General features: G+C 49.4%; 2 protein-coding genes across 4 annotated transcripts; both read right to left on the bottom strand.

Moving 5' to 3' along the window:
- Nucleotides 1–3,965: 3,965 nt before the first annotated feature.
- Nucleotides 3,966–11,595, bottom strand: LOC136944129 (phosphatidylinositol 4-phosphate 5-kinase type-1 alpha-like). Of its 3 annotated transcripts, none has more exons than XM_067237752.1 (16): nucleotides 11,550–11,595; nucleotides 8,626–8,660; nucleotides 8,205–8,297; nucleotides 7,955–8,085; nucleotides 7,484–7,601; nucleotides 7,205–7,357; nucleotides 6,531–6,830; nucleotides 6,173–6,408; nucleotides 5,994–6,077; nucleotides 5,458–5,506; nucleotides 5,255–5,339; nucleotides 4,965–5,105; nucleotides 4,607–4,739; nucleotides 4,437–4,499; nucleotides 4,233–4,324; nucleotides 3,966–4,100 (listed from the first exon to the last, which is right to left on the bottom strand). In XM_067237752.1, exons 1-16 carry the CDS (start codon nucleotides 11,593–11,595, stop codon nucleotides 4,084–4,086), a joined length of 1,776 nt encoding a protein of 591 aa, XP_067093853.1. In that variant the 3' UTR covers nucleotides 3,966–4,083. The 3 variants fall into 3 exon arrangements, with proteins under 3 accessions (XP_067093853.1, XP_067093854.1, XP_067093855.1); XM_067237753.1 differs by having other exon boundaries at nucleotides 3,966–4,106; nucleotides 4,237–4,324; XM_067237754.1 differs by lacking the exon at nucleotides 8,626–8,660 and having other exon boundaries at nucleotides 11,550–11,586.
- A 414-nt stretch (nucleotides 11,596–12,009) lies between these two features.
- On the bottom strand, nucleotides 12,010–17,175 carry LOC136943836 (uncharacterized). The gene is made up of 10 exons (XM_067237310.1): nucleotides 17,106–17,175; nucleotides 16,503–16,571; nucleotides 15,542–15,858; nucleotides 15,070–15,346; nucleotides 14,660–14,910; nucleotides 13,989–14,182; nucleotides 13,444–13,837; nucleotides 13,066–13,277; nucleotides 12,732–12,813; nucleotides 12,010–12,571 (listed from the first exon to the last, which is right to left on the bottom strand). Exons 1-10 carry the CDS (start codon nucleotides 17,173–17,175, stop codon nucleotides 12,389–12,391), a joined length of 2,049 nt encoding a protein of 682 aa, XP_067093411.1. The 3' UTR covers nucleotides 12,010–12,388.
- Nucleotides 17,176–17,344: the final 169 nt, after the last annotated feature.

Here is a 17,344-nt window from a genome sequence, read left to right as displayed (position 1 = left end):
AATAAAAATGCTTGTATATAAAAGGCTCTTGGATCTAGTTACAGTCTCGATCCGTGTACTTCCGTCCGTGTAGTTTTGTCGATCCAGTTTTTTCTAGGAGCAGTCTGCTTCCAGGTTGGAGGACCCGGACAGGTGTTGGGACACGCGCCGCTCACCTAGGAGGTAAGATGAGCAGCAAATACGTGACGTAACGCTGGCTCACACATTGACAAAACTCAACATCTAGAAAATATGTTTAATCCTTTAAAATCAGGGAGACAATATGAAAAACATCACTACCACATAACTGAAACATGGCATAATGAACAGGCAGCACGGACAGCATGAGAAGGCATTTCTGTGACTCCTATGTACATATAAACATTTTATACACACAGTAGAAATATAGTAATTGAAGCATAGACGGCAACCAGCAACTCTTGAGACCTTGTGAAACATTCATGTAGAAAAGCATGGGTCAATATATTCCCAAAATCAGTATGGAGAGTATATCATTTATCACAATAAAACCATGATATAAAAGTGAATTGTCAAATAATCCCATCCCCTATGCAAATCACACTATTAAGATGCAGACATTGTTTTGTCAGAATACATTATTATACTTACAATCGTCTACGGTACATACATCTTACAAATAATTTCAGCCTACATCAAGGTCATAATAGTCATAATAAATACATTTCTTGAAACTGACAGATGGCAGACTTGATCATATTGCATTTGTGTTCAAGTTGTGTAGTGTCTCTTGTGTGTGCCTGCCTCGGGCACTACAGGATCATGTGTCACTTGTGCAGTGGTCGTTTTCTAACATGAACATATGTTAAAATTTTTCACAAAAAAAAAAAGTTGTTCTGAGGCTGTCCAAAATAGAAACAGCCAGTTTCCACTGACTGGTACCCTGTTGGCACACTAAGGCTTTACAGTATTGTTTTGTTTTTCATCACAACGAGGGGATTAAATAGTGTTGGAGTGTTGTCTTTGGTGACAGTAAGACTTCCGACTGAACTGAGGACCTGTGCCCAGGTGTGCCCAGGTGTGCCCAGGTGTGCCCAGGTGTGCCCAGGTGTGCCCAGGTGTGCCCAGGTGTGGCCAGGTGTGGCCAGGTGTGGCCAGGTGTGGCCAGGTGTGGCCAGCTGTGGCCAGCTGTGGCCAGCTGTGGCCAGCTGTGGTCAACAGGCAAGGCCATGGAGGAGGTAACCAGTAGTACTGTACCTTTGCCACCTCTGGTATTTGGATGCATCATCAACATCATCATTGTCATGGGAGACAGGGAAAGTAGTAAACATAAACTTTGAATTCTTTAAGACCATAAAGTAGATTAATTTCCTGTGAAACACAATACTTTTGTACCACCCCTCACACCCACCCCCCAAACACACACACACACACACTATTGTCTGCCCTCATGCAGAAAAGACTGAGAAGAGATCTGATTCAAATCTTCAAAGCAGAAAAAAAAATATCCGTCTTAAATACAGGTCTGCCCTGAAGGGTGCCCGTGTCCAGCCAGTCCATGCACGAGCATTCTGATTGCTTTCCATGTTGTGTTTACTGTTAATCCCACTGGATCATGCATGTTCACCTCCCCCGGTGAGCTTGCAGGCATGGCTGTGTTCAGATGTATTCTTTGGAACCATGTCTCTGGCTTGTAAAATGCAAAACACCCTTTCTTAACTTCCATATGTCTCCATTTGCTCCCCAACCCCTCTGGTGTGAAGACCACATGAGCTCAGAACTCAGCTGTAACACCTTAGCACGTGCAGAGAGAGGGCTAGTCTCTTCACGTCTCTATTAAGTCTCATGGAAAATAATCCTACTGTTTAGTGTACACGAGTATGATGTGCAAAGAAAAAAAAAAAAAAAAGAATGGGAAAAACAGTTATCATCCATAAAAATAAAAAGGACTACATCCCAATTCCTGGGGTTCATATGTAATGCAGTATGGTGCAGCTGGTTCAGTTTGTCTGACAGCACAAGGAGGACCAAGTCATTTCCGTAACCAGCAGAAATTACTATTTTGTGCATTTATGGAAAATGGAACATGGCTGGGTATCAAGGTACTCAGTACCTTGGGAACACATTAAAAAATATATAAAAGGACGCATTCACCAAACTGAATGTGATGGCGTGTCTACAAAGCTGAGAGAAATGTGTGCACAATACTCCCACCGTTTCCAACCACAACAGTCAATTGGTCCATTTGTTTGGAAAGATATGATTGGCAGTGAAGTGTAAATTTAAATAATGTACGAAAAATGACTATAGATAGAATTACAATAGGGCCGTGTTTGGTCACGGACTGACTGCAGGATAAGTTACACAGAAGAAGTCTAAAAAATGATCGCTGTCTTTCTGTTCACTGATCTTCAGGTTAGCCTCTCTGCAAAGCCTAAGCACATGGGCCTCTCGTCTGCACCACCAGCCTGGCACATGGGCCTCTCGTCTGCACCACCAGCCTGGCACATGGGCCTCTCGTCTGCACCACCAGCCTGGCACATGGGCCTCTCGTCTGCACCACCAGCCTGGCACATGGGCCTCTCGTCTGCACCACCAGCCTGGCACATGGGCCTCTCGTCTGCACCACCAGCCTGGCACATGGGCCTCTCCTCTACACCACCAGCCTGGCACATGGGCCTCTCGTCTGCACCACCAGCCTGGCACATGGGCCTCTCCTCTACACCACCAGCCTGGCATGTATAACACCAGCCCTTACCAGCACCATATTCATCTGGTTGTGTGTCAAACTTCTGTCCAAGCCTTGCTGGACACTTGCTTCCACACGCCCAGGTGCACGCCCAGGTGCACGCCCAGGTGCACGCCCAGGTGCACGCCCAGGTGCACGCCCAGGTGCACGCCCAGGTGCACGACCAGGTGCACGCCCAGGTGCACGCCCAGGTGCACGCCCAGGTGCACGCCCAGGTGCACGCCCAGGTGCACGCCCAGGTGCACGCCCAGGTGCACGCCCAGGTGCACGCCCAGGTGCACGCCCAGGTGTGTGTGGGTTGGTCCCAGCAAGGCTCTAACAGAAGTCCCAAACTATCTGTACTAGTGTGGACCTGTTTGATCCCCAAAACATTCTGATTCAACATTCAGTCTTTCATAGCAAAGATCTACGCCAGTTATCTAGAAATGCATATATGATTGGAAAACCTTTGCAATTGTAACATTTAGCAATGATAGTATAGTGTGGTCATAACAGATTCATAAAACACTTGAGAACAGTCCTCTCCTATCTCCTGTTGGACCTGAGGAGCCCCTGAAGACATGGATGCCAGTCCTGGAAACATTAGGGCTCTGAGTCATGCGCGGCTGAACCCTAACCCTAACTCTTAGGGCTCTGAGTCATGCACGGCTGAACCCTAACCCTAACTCTTAGGGCTCTGAGTCATGCGCGGCTGAACCCTAACCCTCACGCTGTGCACAGCCACGGCAACAACCACTTAGGCAAGAAGAGGCTTGAGTCTGAAACAAGGGAGAGTTCCACCTCCACACCTCTTGGATCTCTCTCGACCTCCTTCTCTCTCCCTCCCCTCCCTCCCTCCCTCTTAAAGAAGCCTGTGGAAACTCAAACAATGGCGGTTGTGGACAATGCAAGCGGGCTCAGCGACTTCTAAAATGTAGTTGGTTTTCTAGCAGCACACACTGTCCCCCTCCGCTCCCCTCCGCTCCCCTCCCCCCCTCTCCCCTCCCCTCCCGCACCCCCCCCCCCTCCCGCACCCTCCTCCCCTCCCTTCCCGCACCCTCCTCCCCTCCCTTCCCGCACCCCCCCTCCCCTCCCCTCCCGCACCCTCCCTCCCCTCCCTCCCTCCCTCCCCTCCCCCCCTCTCCCCTCCCGTCCCGCACCCCCCCCTCCCCTCCCCCCGCCCCTCCCCTCCCACACCCCTCTCTCCTCCCGCCCCTCCCCTCCCGCACCCCCCTGTCCCGCACCCCTCTCCCCTCCCGCACCCCCCTCCCCTCCGGTGAGCTAGCACACCAGACTCCTCCACAGCAGAGGATGAAGGAGACCTTAGATGAAGGAACTGAGGAAGGGTCCTCTTAGTTGCTGTGTCCTTTTCTCTCCCTTCCAGATCCCTCTCTTCTTCAGATGACTCTCTCAGCTGTTACTGTGGAAGAGAGCCAGAGAGCAGTACATCAGCCCAGACCGGGTGAGATCACCAGACACTGTAGCCTCTGACATGAAGCCAGCAGGCTGCTCAGGTGACTGGGTGTCCCTGAGGGAGGGAGCAGACTTACGAAACAGATGTTAGTCTCGGGGATGATGTCTGACAGTGAGACTGCATCCTCGTTCCCCGACTGCTCGCCTGACTCCTCGACCCCCATGCTAACACGAGGAGGGAGAGAGAGAGAGAGAGAGAGAGGGAGAGGCTTAGTGTAAATGCAGGCTGTTATTTTGTGCGTGAGGGCGCTGGAGAGAGTGGAGTTGTCCCTCCTACCTCTGGGGGGCGCCATGGTCTAGGTCTGTGCTTGCTGCTTTGTGCACCTCCACTCCAACTGACCTACACAGACACAGGAAGAGGAAGATTGTGTTGGGGAAGAAGGGTTGGAGGAGGTGAAGAGGGACAGGTTGTGTAAAAGAGGGTTGGATGATGAAGGGAAGTGTCACCGTAGCGGAGGGGAGGATGAGGTGAGTCCTGTGCTGCCCAGCGAGGACATGGAGAGGTTGGCCTCGCCGTCACCTGCCCCCCCGGCCAGGGGAAGTGTGCTCGGCAGCACGTCTGGCCTGCCTGACTGCACGCCTGCACACAGGAGAGGAGAGATGAACTACTGCCCTGTTCTGTGTCTATGTCCCTCATCAGGGTACAACTTCAGATCTGACGACAGTGATGATGGAAGCAAACTTGCACTGCAGCATTCCATATGGCCTTTTGTCCAACTAGCTTGTGGCATTTAAACCTACAACCTCCCTCCCTCCCTCTCTCACTCCTCTCTCTCCCTCCCTCCCTCCCTCTCTCCCTCCTCACCACTCTCTACTTCGGTGTCTGTGCGGCTGTAGTGGGAGTGGTAGACTGCGTGGGAGAGGGGGGTGGGGGCCCCCAGGGTGGGGGCTCTTCTCAGGCCCCCCTGGCCCCCCCCACGACTCTTCTTGGAAGGCGAGGGCTTCACTGTGAGAGGGGGAGGAGGGGGAGGACAGAACGAGGGAGGGAAGTCAACACAGGAACAGAATCTTTCCGAATTTCAACAGAAGGAATGCTTTGAGAGCCATTACCACCGACGTGAACAGCATGACTCACACACACACACGCAGTCTTACATTGCATCTTCTTGAACACGGTGTTGCACATGAACTGCTGGAAGCGCTCAGCGTAGAAACCTGGTCTGTGCACAGACACCGTGTCCTGGAGAGAGGAGGGAACGAGAGGTCAGGGGTCGGATGGTGGATCGAGGACACTAACTCACATGTATTTTCTGGTGAGTCATTTCCACACTGTTGCTGCCTTTAGAGGGGAATCTTACCCCATCGTGAACCAGTGCCTTCCACGAATGCTCCAACTTTTTGACAAATCTGAAAAAAAGAATAAAAAATCTAATCGCACGGGGTTCCTATCTGAGACTGGCGAGGGCTAACCCTAACCCTGTACAGACGCTCACATCCTAACTTAACCCTAACCCCACCTAACCCTAACCCCACCTAACCCCACCCAACCCTAACCTCACCCAACCCTAACCCCACCCAACCCTAACCCCACCTAACCCTACCTAACCTCACCCAACCCTAACCCCACCCAACCCTAAGCCCACCTAACCCTAACCCCACCTAACCCTAACCCCACCTAACCCTAACCCCACCCAACCCTAACCCCACCCAACCCTAACCCCACCCAACCCTAACCCCACCTAACCCTAACCCCACCTAACCCTAACCCCACCTAACCCTAACCCCACCCAACCCTAACCCCACCCAACCCTAACCCCACCCAACCCTAACCCCACCCAACCCTAACCCCACCTAACCCTAACCCCACCTAACCCTAACCCCACCCTAACCCCACCTGTAGGACTGCAGGATGTCGATGATGCCAATGTAGACCAACATCCTCTCTCCTTTACTGTTGCGTGCTGGGATCCCCCCCATGCTGAAAGTACAGACACACAAACATCAGCATGCTGCTCCAGCATGCTGCTCCAGCACCAGAGAACATCTGTTTCCAGGTCACCAGGTGTGACTCACTGATCCTCAGAGTCCAGGACCCCCTTCCCCCGGGCCTCTCCCTGGATGGACTCCATGGCGGTGCAGTAGAGGCTCTTCTGAGCCTGGGGCCGGCGCTGGTCGGGGGTGACAGCCCCCTCAGACCCCCCGCTGTCCCCTGCCTGAGCCCCCGCACGCTCCCGCTCACGGCTGGCCTGATCCAGGTTATGGATGCCCACCAGCAAGCTGTAGTCCATGATCTTGAAACTCTGGAGGAGCTGGGCACACACACACACACACAAGTCAACACACCAGGAGACTGCAACACCACAGATCTGCTCCCGCCTTTCCCCAATTCTATCTTCTTCCTGTCCATACATGCCCTCCCTCCCTCCCTCACCAGGCAGTCTCTCTGGATGGTCTTGCTGAGAGCGTTGTAGTTGTCTGGCTCCATCAGCAGACCGTCAGGCAGGTCCTGGATGAAGTCCAGGTCCTTGTGCGTGGGCACGGTCTTCTCCCTCTCCTTGGGGGAGGCGCGTCTCTTGTATGTGGAGCCCTTCAGGTCGTACTTGAGGTGCATGGGGACAGCGCAGGGCAGCAGGTTGTTCATCACCACAATACGGATGTTCTTGCCCCCAGCCTGGACACAGTACAGGCCGTAGAACTTGGGCAGCAGAGTGCGCTTGTTTTGGTTTAGGTTCTGGGCAGGGGGGTGGGAGAGGGAAACAGTGAGGACCAATGTGCCCTTGCCCAAACTTACAGTATGAGTACAGTGTCACTCTCACCCATGAACACCCCCCCCAAAGTACCCCTCCCACCCTCACCATAAAGTACCCCTCCCACCCTCACCATAAAGTACCCCTCCCACCCTCACCATAAAGTACCCCTCCCACCCTCACCATAAAGTACCCCTCCCACCCTCACCATAAAGTACCCCTCCCACCCTCACCATAAAGTACCCCTCCCACCCTCACCATAAAGTACCCCTCCCACCCTCACCATAAAGTACCCCTCCCACCCTCACCATAAAGTACCCCTCCCACCCTCACCATAAAGTACCCCTCCCACCCTCACCATAAAGTATCCAGGAAGTAGTTTCTGGAGAAACTCTGCCTCTTTGTGCTGGACAGTCTTAATGATGAACTCGTCGTCGCTGGAGACGTAGAACAGAGAGCCACTCGCTCCAGAGTTGGACAGTTCGATCAGCGACTCGTTACACAGGGAGTACTGCAGGAGAGGAGTTAGCTTTAGCCTCCAGATCATTCAGAACGCATGTGTTAGCATTAGTATGAGACCTATACCAGTGTGACTAGGATGGGCATCCCTTCCCAGGGAATGGGCCGTGTCACTGACCAGGTAGTCGTCTGGTCGGATGCCGAAGAGCTCTCGGAAGTAGCGGAAGGCGATCGGAGCGTAGGTCTTAAAGCGAAAGTCACTGTAGTGATGAGCAGGGGTCAAATTACTGCCCTCACTGAGAGAGAGAGAGGGCGAGGGCGAGAGAGAGAGAGGGCGAGAGAGAGAGAGAGAGAGAGAGAGAGAGAGGGCGAGAGAGAGGGCGAGAGAGAGAGAGAGAGAGAGAGAGAGAGAGAGAGAGAGAGAGAGGGCGAGAGAGAGAGAGAAAGGGGAAAAGAGGCAGGGAGGGTGAAAGTTATATGAGGAAGAGAAAAGAAAGTTAATAAAAACACATTAAAACCCATGGTTAAAGACTCCCATGGTTAAAGACTCCCATGGTTAAAGACTCCCATGGTTAAAGACTCCCATGGTTAAAGACTCCCATGGTTAAAGACTCCCATGGTTAAAATCTCCCATGCCAGGATCCCCTACCTGGGAAAGAAGATGCTTTCCACCACCACAAAGTCCTGCATGAGAACATCCCTCTCCGCCTTCTGGCTCAGGCTGCCCACAGTGTGAGTGATGCCCAGCTGGATGGCCCCTTTCAGCGCAGAGGATGTGGTCTGGAGGGGGAACAGAGCACTCATCAGAGGAGGGAGGGGGGAACAGAGCACTCATCAGGGGAGGGGAGGGAGGGAGGGAGGGAGGGGGGGGAGGGGAGGGAGGGAGGGAGGTTACTAACCTTCTTGTAGGTGGTTTCTCCTGTGGTGGTCTCCACTCCGCGGTGTCCGATGGTCTTCTTCATGCTCTGAGCTGTTCCTGAGGAGCCTGGCATCTGACCGCGGGACAAACAACAACATTAATACTCAAATAAGATCAACTACAAAAGTTTGTCTACAGCGACAGTGTGTCTATAAGGTGCACACTGACTCTACTGTCTCCACTGTCAAACCGGTTTCTGTTTCAGCTGGGTTTGGCTTTGGTAAATATCAGATGAATCTCACACAGAAACCCTACATGCCAGCTGACTGACAACATTTATCTTCACCTGGATCTCATCGCACATTTGTGGAGTTGACAATGTTTAGTAAATATGTACCAGTCTGATTAAACTGTCAATATTGAACATTTTTTTGATAGTGGCAAACACTGGTGTATCTTACCTCTGGAGAGGCCATTTTCCGAGTCCCACTGGAGCCTGTGAGAGAGAACATGACATCACCAGAGGATAGGAAATGTGCAGAGATGAACAGGCCTGCATTCTCTCAGTGCAGCCATGCTCAATACATTAAGAAGCTGACACAGGCTGGCTCTCATTGATTCCTGTCCCAAACACATTCACCCATAACACATCCATTGTGAATGTAGGCTAGTGAAATTTGACATTGGTCTCGCTCGCCTCGTCTTAACAATAACTCTGTTAGTTAGGCCTAATTAGCTGTACTATTTGCAGCCCACGCCTTCTCCCTGCTAGATATGACACAGATGCTGAGCCTGGAAGCAGCCAACCACAGTGCCTGCTGCAGCTGTTCCCAATCCCACCGCTGCTCTGCTCCAACTGGAAGTGCAGTTCCCATGAGCACACTGCTCCAGATATACGTACTGCCTCTTCAGCCGTGCCTCCTATCAAGAGAAGGCACCTGCTATGAAGCTAGCACTGGAAGCTGGAACTTTTCCCTTTCCCATCGTCATGACGCTGACGTTCCATCAGATCATGGCCAGTGTCCTCACAGACAGACAGCCACATGGCCAGTGTCCTCACAGACACAGTCACATGGTCAGTGACCTCACAGACAGACAGCCACATGGCCAGTGACCTCACAGACAGACAGCCACATGGCCAGTGACCTCACAGACAGACAGTCACATGGTCAGTGACCTCACAGACAGACAGTCACATGGTCAGTGACCTCACAGACAGACAGTCACATGGTCAGTGACCTCACAGACAGACAGCCTAACAAAAACACTCTGCTCAGCCAGGGGCTCTGGTGCGTAACCAATAGCAACATCTATTTTAGAGCTGCAGTTTCTGCTGCAATACGACTATTGGCAACAACATGGCCGGGATGTGGGAGAGGGGCTGGGAAAAGTTACATTTGGGGCAGACAGGAAAGAGGAGACAGGGAGAGGTAGACTGGAGCAGAGATGGTGGGAAGGATTCACAAAGTCAGCACTATGTAGGACTAGACCATGTTGTAGACTATTCCTGGAATGTTTGGAGGCAAAGACATGTAAACAATCAAGATAATAGGCTAACTGGAGTACAATTCAAAAATTATTAGTTTAGCATGAGAAAGCAACTGAAATTCATGGCATCAAGGCCCATTGCAGCTGTTGTATTAGAGGTGAACAGACAGGGAGGACCAGTCACACACAGGGCCTATGAAGGCCTGCTCGACAGAGAGAGGACCAGTTACACTCATGCAGAAACACAGCAACACCATGCTGGTACCTCTCTGCAAGGCTCTCCTCCAGAACTGAGTCCTAATGTCTGTGGAGTAAGACACTGTTAGCTGTTAGGGGTGTACTACAAAAGATCAACACATTCTTACTATATCCATCACTCTTCACTTCCAGACCAGCACACCTCCTCAGCAGAAGTCCCACCCTGTACTGGGAGTACTAAGCACTTCTCAGCCTGTCCACACCTCCCTCGCTGCCCTGTCATGCATCATGGATTTGAGATACAATTTAGCAAACTAGTGTCATATTATCAAAAGAGACCACTGTGGATCTTCATGTATTCGCTGTGTTAGTTATTGTTGACTGGACACCAAGAGCTGCATCCGTGTGAGTAATCTGCCAGAGCAGAGCTATTCTCATTACATGACTCAAACTGGCTACTGACAGCAACTGTCGGATACACAGTTCTGGTTATTGGCCATTAAAGGATGAAACTAAATATTGACTCCAGGAAAGTATGTGGTTAAGGAGCACCTCTAGCCGAGGAGGATGTGGTTTTGGTAACAACTACAGCAAATTCCTGCAAAGTATATGATTTAATTAGTATTTGTGACATACTTGATGGCCAAGAGTATATAAGCCCTCTCCTGGGGGAAGATCCCAAGGGAACAGCATTATCTTTCAGACTTCCTAGTATAAGCCTAATTGATAGGATTCACATGACAGCCCGTTGTCAAGTGTTAAGCCGCATCACGGAAATATTCTCAAGTCAACAACATTGTGATGGCAACAACAGCTCCAAAACAAAAGCAACTGTGACAGGAGGCTTTAAATTGGTCTTCAGCGTCACCAGATAGCCTAAATACAAGTAGCTTGTTAGTTTGTGTATTTCTTTGTTGCGCAAACAATGTTGATCTCTAAATAGATCTACGTGGTTAAATATCCATGGGCTGCTACCTCTCCGGGGTTGAGTTACTCGACAGTAAATTAATTGACAGCGAGCCAGCAAGATACTGTACTTCAACCTTCCCCTCCCCTCGACTTATCAACACAGCTGACTGTCTGGGTTCAGCTCTAAGTTAATTAAATAAAGGGGTTTGAACTTTCCCCCTACCGAACACTAGTCGGAATCTGTAAGTGTTCAAGTGTCGCTGTCATTATTTAAGTCGGAGAGTTGCAGACGCGGTGGTCATACAGGCATGACAGAAGACGGACATCCCATTCAGTCAGATCCTAAAGATAGGTGGAAGGTATCGAAGATACACAATATAATAGTAATCAGCAACTTGTTGCTGGTAACAGACTGTCAAGCCTCCAGCCCTAACTATATTACGGATACAATGAATAAGCCCTGCTCGACAGTAACCATTCGTCGAAAACAAACTGGAACTGTTTGCCAGTCAGCTAGCTTTAGTGAGCTAGCCAAAAAGCTAGCTAGCTTCTTGCCTAGCTGTTGTGCCTATCTGGTGGTACTGTGGGAAGAAAAGCAGGCTTGTAGACTAGCTAGCTAACGCGCTAAGCACAACAGAACAGGCTCATCTGGTGTTAAATTAAACATACCTAAGCATCTTCAGCGAAACACAAATACATACAATTTATTCATTAAATTAAACACGTAATTATATTGAGAAGTGGCTGTGTTCCTCGTTTTAGATGACGAGATAACATATTAGTTTGATACCTGTCGGGGCTGTTGATCCCGGTTCAGCTGCAACGGCAGTGGCCATCTTGGTTTGGATTGATCATCACAACGCAGGGTTGCCAGGAAATGTTCACACTATCCCCCTTTCAATACATTTAAAACCCTCATAAAGTTAACATTAGAGGAACTTTTGTGGCGTTTTAGAAGTATGACTAAGACCCTACGATATGTAACAGGTACAATTAGTGGATAGTGGTTACATAAATAACACAAAAAGTAATTGTGAACAATGAAATCCATAACATTATACAAATTAAATGTAAAATCTTATATCAATAAAGACCAGTTACTAACAGCCACTCCTGAAAGTGTCCTGGGGCAGCACTGCCCCCACAGTTACATTATAGATACACAGTTCACCCCAAAATGGAGCTAGTCTGTGATGGTGCAGACGTTCTTATGGCGGTCAAGACACACAAATATGACAATGACAAAGGAAACCATTTGAAAATATAAATTTATTGGAAATGCTGAAGATAATCTTCTTTAAAAGACGAACTGAATTTGTAGCTCCGCCCTATAGAAAACCTATGCAGATTTAAACTAAATTAAAACATGAATGCGTGTACAAAAGAGGTCAGAGGAAGATATAAAAGCATGTGGATTTGTTAAAAGGAATCCATTTAAAACAGTATCTCTCTTAATCCTTCTCATTGTTTAAAATATTTAGCTTCTAACAGTAATACTGGCTTCTTTATAAGTATGTCACTAGAGGGGAAAGACCCCAACTAGACAAGAATAACATGGTGGACTGCATTGGATATTAAGGATGACATCTTACTCCAGCCATGCCTGTCCCCTGTTGACCTACTGTCAACTCAAGAGAGCGGACACTTCCTCTTCCTGAGACGTGGGGACCTAGTTGCCTGGGTGACGGCATCCATGATCAGCCCAGAGAAGCATCTGAAGGGCGAGTCTTGGGAACCAGAGGAGCAACAGCGGTGGGCAGGAGAGGAGGAGGGCTTCGCTGATGAACACAGGCTTTTTGACATGGTTGAAAGCTGGGATTGGAAAAAAAATGTATGGAAGTTAAACACTATCACAATAAAATTTATACATTTATTCTAGTACATAAACTGTGAATATTTATCATTTATATTGATCCCCTCCTGAAAGCTGTTGTTTATCACCACCACCTCCTACCTTGAGGAAACGACTCACCTTCTCCTGCACGCATGTAGTTCTCTGGTTGTCAGGTAGGGTGCAGCATCGATTTACTAGGGTCTGCACAGGAAACCCAACCCTGAACGTGAAGGAGCACAAATCACATGTTTGTGTCTGCTTCGGCTGGGGGGGTTAATTTTTCTTTCAGTAAAATTGATTGATTTCCAAAAGTGAATTTGGAAATCAGATGGCAAATAAAAATGAGAATAGAAACTGCTGCAATTGAGACATCTATAAATCAAAACCACTTCCATATTTCACAGGATAGAAACACTCCCACTTCTCGTCCTCATAAAAAATATTACACACATCGACTTTACAAAGTCCTTACTTCTTCTTGGCGATCTTGTGAGTGTCACAGATGTGTCCGAGGGTGGGTTTCTGCCGGGCAGACTGGGGGGAGTGCAGCTCCCTGCCGTAGCCTGGGTGCGGGGCCCGGCCAGAGAAACAGCCGTATCGAGCGTCTCCCTGAACCATCTCACAACAGGAGAAACCAGAGGACTGGCCCTCTTCCTCACAGAACTTGTCCATTACCTCACGCCACTGAGGGGGAGAGAGGAGATGATGCAAGACCAAAGGAAAGAGGAAGGCCGACGATTTAATCATCGTTTCATCACTATTTATACGAAGCAAGAAATGTGTTTAAAGAATTTGCTGTACCGAGGTTGCTGAGGTCACCCCTTTGAAATGTTTGTCTCACTCATCGTACCTTCCCGTCAGCACAGGGGAGCACGTCCTTCTTCCCCTTGCAGCAATGCTTGAACCCTTTTTCCAGGCGATTGACAGCCTTCGATTGGCGGGCCAGCCAACCATAACCTGTGCTTGGGAGGCACCTGGGCAGGTAGAGGGGGCGGAGCTTGCCAAAGCGGCAGACTGACTGGATGTTGTCGGCGGAGGGTCGTCCTGGAGGGAAGTTGATGTCAGCTGCTTGTGTTGTAGCCCGGAGCAGCTCTCTGTCCCTCTTGTCCTTGATGTCAGCTGCTTGTGTTGTAGCCCGGAGCAGCTCTCTGTCCCTCTTGTCCTTGATGTCAGCTGCTTGTGTTGTAGCCCGGAGCAGCTCTCTGTCCCTCTTGTCCTTGATGCTGCGGGGGGCCAGCACAGACCTGGACAGAAGATTAAGACAATAGATTAAACACACCTGTAATGGATTAGATAGACACTGAACCTCAGACCATTCTACAGGTAGATATACATATATAACAGGTGCTGCATCTCTCTCTCCTACACATTCCACAGTTTCCTCTCTCTGCGTACCTCTGACAGGTGTTGGGGTCAAAGGTGAACACAGGTTCTGTTTGGAAGAGTGTCTCTACATCCTGGTAGGTGGGGTTTGGGGCATCGCCACGGAAACAGCTGAGACGTTCTTCCCCATTCTTCATGCAGCAGGGGGGCTGTTTTCTCTTGACGATGGAATTCTCCTGACAGTACTGCTTCAGGGTCTCTTCCCACTGAAGGATGCAGGAGACAAACACAGACAGATAAAGGATAAGGGGAGTCAGATGGCTGGGCGGTGAGGGAGTCGGGCTAGTAATCTGAAGGTTGCCAGTTCAATTCCCAGCCATGCCAAATGACGTTGTGTCTTTGGGCAAGGCACTTCACCCTACTTGCTTCGGGGGGAATGTCCCTGTACTTACTGTAAGTCGCTCTGGATAAGAGCGTCTGCTAAATGATCGACTAAAAATAAAGAAGGATAAGGATGTCTTCCTGAAGGACCTGTTTGGTTCCTGTCCCACCACAGTTCTTGAGACAGGAACCAAGGTCTGTGTGATTTGTCTGCCTGACAATCTATAAAGATTCATATCTTTATAAAAACCTTGGCTGTTCTTACATTTAACAGTGCAAAACAAAACAGCACCCCAAATATTACATGATACTGTATCGACTGAACTCCAAATTAAAAGGAGCTATTAGTGACTGTAACTGACCGCCTGTCTGACACAGCACAGCGTCACATCCTGCTCCTGGGTCTCGTTACCCTGGCAACACTTGTTGTACCACGACTCCACGCGGTTGATGGCGTTTCCTGCTTCTACCAAGTGTCCCAAGCCAGTAGAGGAGAGGGCAGGGTATCTAGGGCGACGATTTCCTAGGAAACAGATGGCCCTGAGGTTGTGGGCCGACGGCTGGGCGGGGGGGAACAGAACGAGCGAACGTGGAAGATGCAACATCGGACGACCTGGAAGGAGACATGAGGACTCAGATTAGACACAGTCAGACAACCGAAACAGGAGTGTCAACACTGTAAAACAGAGTGTTTGACAAAACTAGGAGGCCATTACAGGAGACACACAGCGATGTAGTGTTGATGTTGTGGCTCTGACACAAACACACACACCTTGGGGGTTACCGTCCGTTTCTGGGTCCATGGTCATGTTTGTCTGCGGCACAACTCTGGAGGCTTCTTTCTTCTCTGCGTACCTCTGACAGGCGTTGGGGTCAAAGGTGAACCCAGGTTCTGTTTGGAAGAGTGTCTCTACATCCTGGTAGCTGGGGTTTGGGGCCTCGCCACGGAAACAGCTGAGACGTTCTTCCCCATTCTTCTTGCAGCAAGGGTAATGGCTCGTCTTGATGGAGAACTCCTCCTCACAGTACTGCTTCAGGTTCTCCTCCCACTGAAGGATGCAGGAGACAAACACAGACAGATAAAGAAGGATAAGGATGTCTTCCTGAAGGACCTGTTTGCTTCCTGTCCCACCACAGTTCTTGAGACAGGAACCAAGGTCTGTGTGATTTGTCTGCCTGACAATCTATAAAGATTCATATCTTTATAAACACCTTGGCTGTTGCTATGAGTGATTGTAACTGACCGCCTGTTTGACACAGCACAGCTTCGCTTCCTGCTCCTGGGTCTCGTTCCCCTGGCAACACTCGTTGTACCACGACTCTACACGGTTGATGGCGTCCGCTTGCCGATGCAGGTAACCAAAGCCGCTCTGGGGGAGGGAGCTGGGGGGGTACCGCGGACGACGGTTGTCCTGGAAACAGATGGCTTGGAGGTTGTCGACAGACGGCTGGGCTGGAGGGAATGGAATCTGTAGCAAAGGATCGTTGTGTGAAGGAGGCCCGAAAGAGCGAGGCCCGAAAGAGCGAGGCCCGAAAGAGCGAGGCCGCAACGCCTGGCCTCCTGGAAGGAGATAGTGAGATGAGGATTCTGATTAGACAGCAGAACAGAACTATAGTATACTAACAATAATACTAGAAAAGCCATTACCAACATTTTCTACTTTGTGGCCCACTTGTATAGTTAAAATATTTTTGCCCCCCCGTACCCCCCCCACAACACATCCGTTCACTTAATTTGAGATTATCACATGTTTAACAACACTGGAGCCACACCATTAGCTATCACAGCTAAAAAAATGTTGACCGATCAAAGAAGACAAATTGTCCATCAACTAGAACTGTTTAATTTACCAACAGTATATCAATATAAAACATTTAAAAAATCATATATTTTTTCATTGGTTTGGCAGTCCACCTACATTAACCTCAAGGACCCTGACCGCGGCTCACAGGTTGGGAATCGCTGTACTAGAGTACTGGACTAGAGTAGTATACAAAATCAAGTGGGTATGGGTGACAATGTTGATGTTGTGGCTCAGATACACACATACTCACACCAGCACACACACACACATATCCACACCAGCACACACACACATACCCACACACACACAGACACACACCAGCACACACACACACAGACACACACACACACACACACACAGACACACACCAGCACACACACACACACAGACGCACACAGACCTTGAGGATTACGGTCAGCATCTAGGTTGGGGGTGACTTCAATCTGTGCCACAACTGCTCTGGATTCTTCTGTGAAAACACAGATAACATGTAGCCTTGCTTACAGTACTGGAGGATCAGCGAGCTGCTGTCTGACTTACTGACTTACTGACTTACTTACTTGCTGTCTTCCCACAACTCCAAAGGTCGCTGAAGCATATCAGGATACTCGAAACTCTCTGAGACACGTGAATGTAAGACTGTTACTGGATGAAGGCAGATTGTAACTCAAACGCACTCACATAGAACAAACCTGTTTTGTAACTGTAGCATCAACATCAGCAACATGATGTCACATAGTTGACAGAGCAAAGTCTCAACTCAGAAAGTTTTCAGAACGGACTTTCGAGCCAACAGGACAAAATGTAGGCTTTGGTACACTGCCATAATTTTCTGTGTTATGGGCAAAGGGATACGGTTATATATATAACTACATTGCAGACTGCAGATGACGGCCAGAATGGGACAACACAGACGGAAATGCAAGTAAGCCCAGCGTTGAAGACTGATGTGTTTAAATAAATGTGCGTACAAGCCATAAAAAGACAAACTTAAAATACATACCTTCAGACTCCGAGTGCACGAAGACCAGCACGAATGCTAACGAGCAGGCAACAGCCCAAGACCAGCCCATCGCGATTGTTTTGAGACGGTGGGACGGTGTCCGATGTCTCTCCGCTATCTACTACTTTACTGTTCCACAAAATCCTTCAACAGTACTTCAAAATATAAGCTGACAGCACATGAGCTTTAACTCAAGGTCCCAGTAGCTAGCCTACAATAGGCTGTTTGCGTCCCACTTG

Source organism: Osmerus mordax, chromosome 6 (genome assembly GCF_038355195.1).
Source record: "Osmerus mordax isolate fOsmMor3 chromosome 6, fOsmMor3.pri, whole genome shotgun sequence".
NCBI classification, from domain to species: domain Eukaryota; kingdom Metazoa; phylum Chordata; class Actinopteri; order Osmeriformes; family Osmeridae; genus Osmerus; species Osmerus mordax.
The sequence above is the reverse complement of the archived record's forward strand: the minus strand, read 5'-3'. Positions and strand labels throughout refer to the sequence as shown.

Coding starts and splice junctions, on each gene's coding strand:
- LOC136944129 (XM_067237752.1), bottom strand. CDS start 11,595: ATGGCCACTGCCGTTGCAGCTGAACCGGGATCAACAGCCCCGACAG. Junction 5,106..5,254: donor CGTGTTCAAGAAGATGCAAT/GTAAGACTGCGT, acceptor CCCCTCTCACAG/TGAAGCCCTCGCCTTCCAAG. Junction 4,500..4,606: donor TCATCCTCCCCTCCGCTACG/GTGACACTTCCC, acceptor GTGTCTGTGTAG/GTCAGTTGGAGTGGAGGTGC.
- LOC136943836 (XM_067237310.1), bottom strand. CDS start 17,175: ATGGGCTGGTCTTGGGCTGTTGCCTGCTCGTTAGCATTCGTGCTGGTC. Junction 16,572..17,105: donor CGTGCACTCGGAGTCTGAAG/GTATGTATTTTA, acceptor GTGTTTTCACAG/AAGAATCCAGAGCAGTTGTG. Junction 15,859..16,502: donor TGCTGACCGTAATCCTCAAG/GTCTGTGTGCGT, acceptor ATCTCCTTCCAG/GAGGCCAGGCGTTGCGGCCT.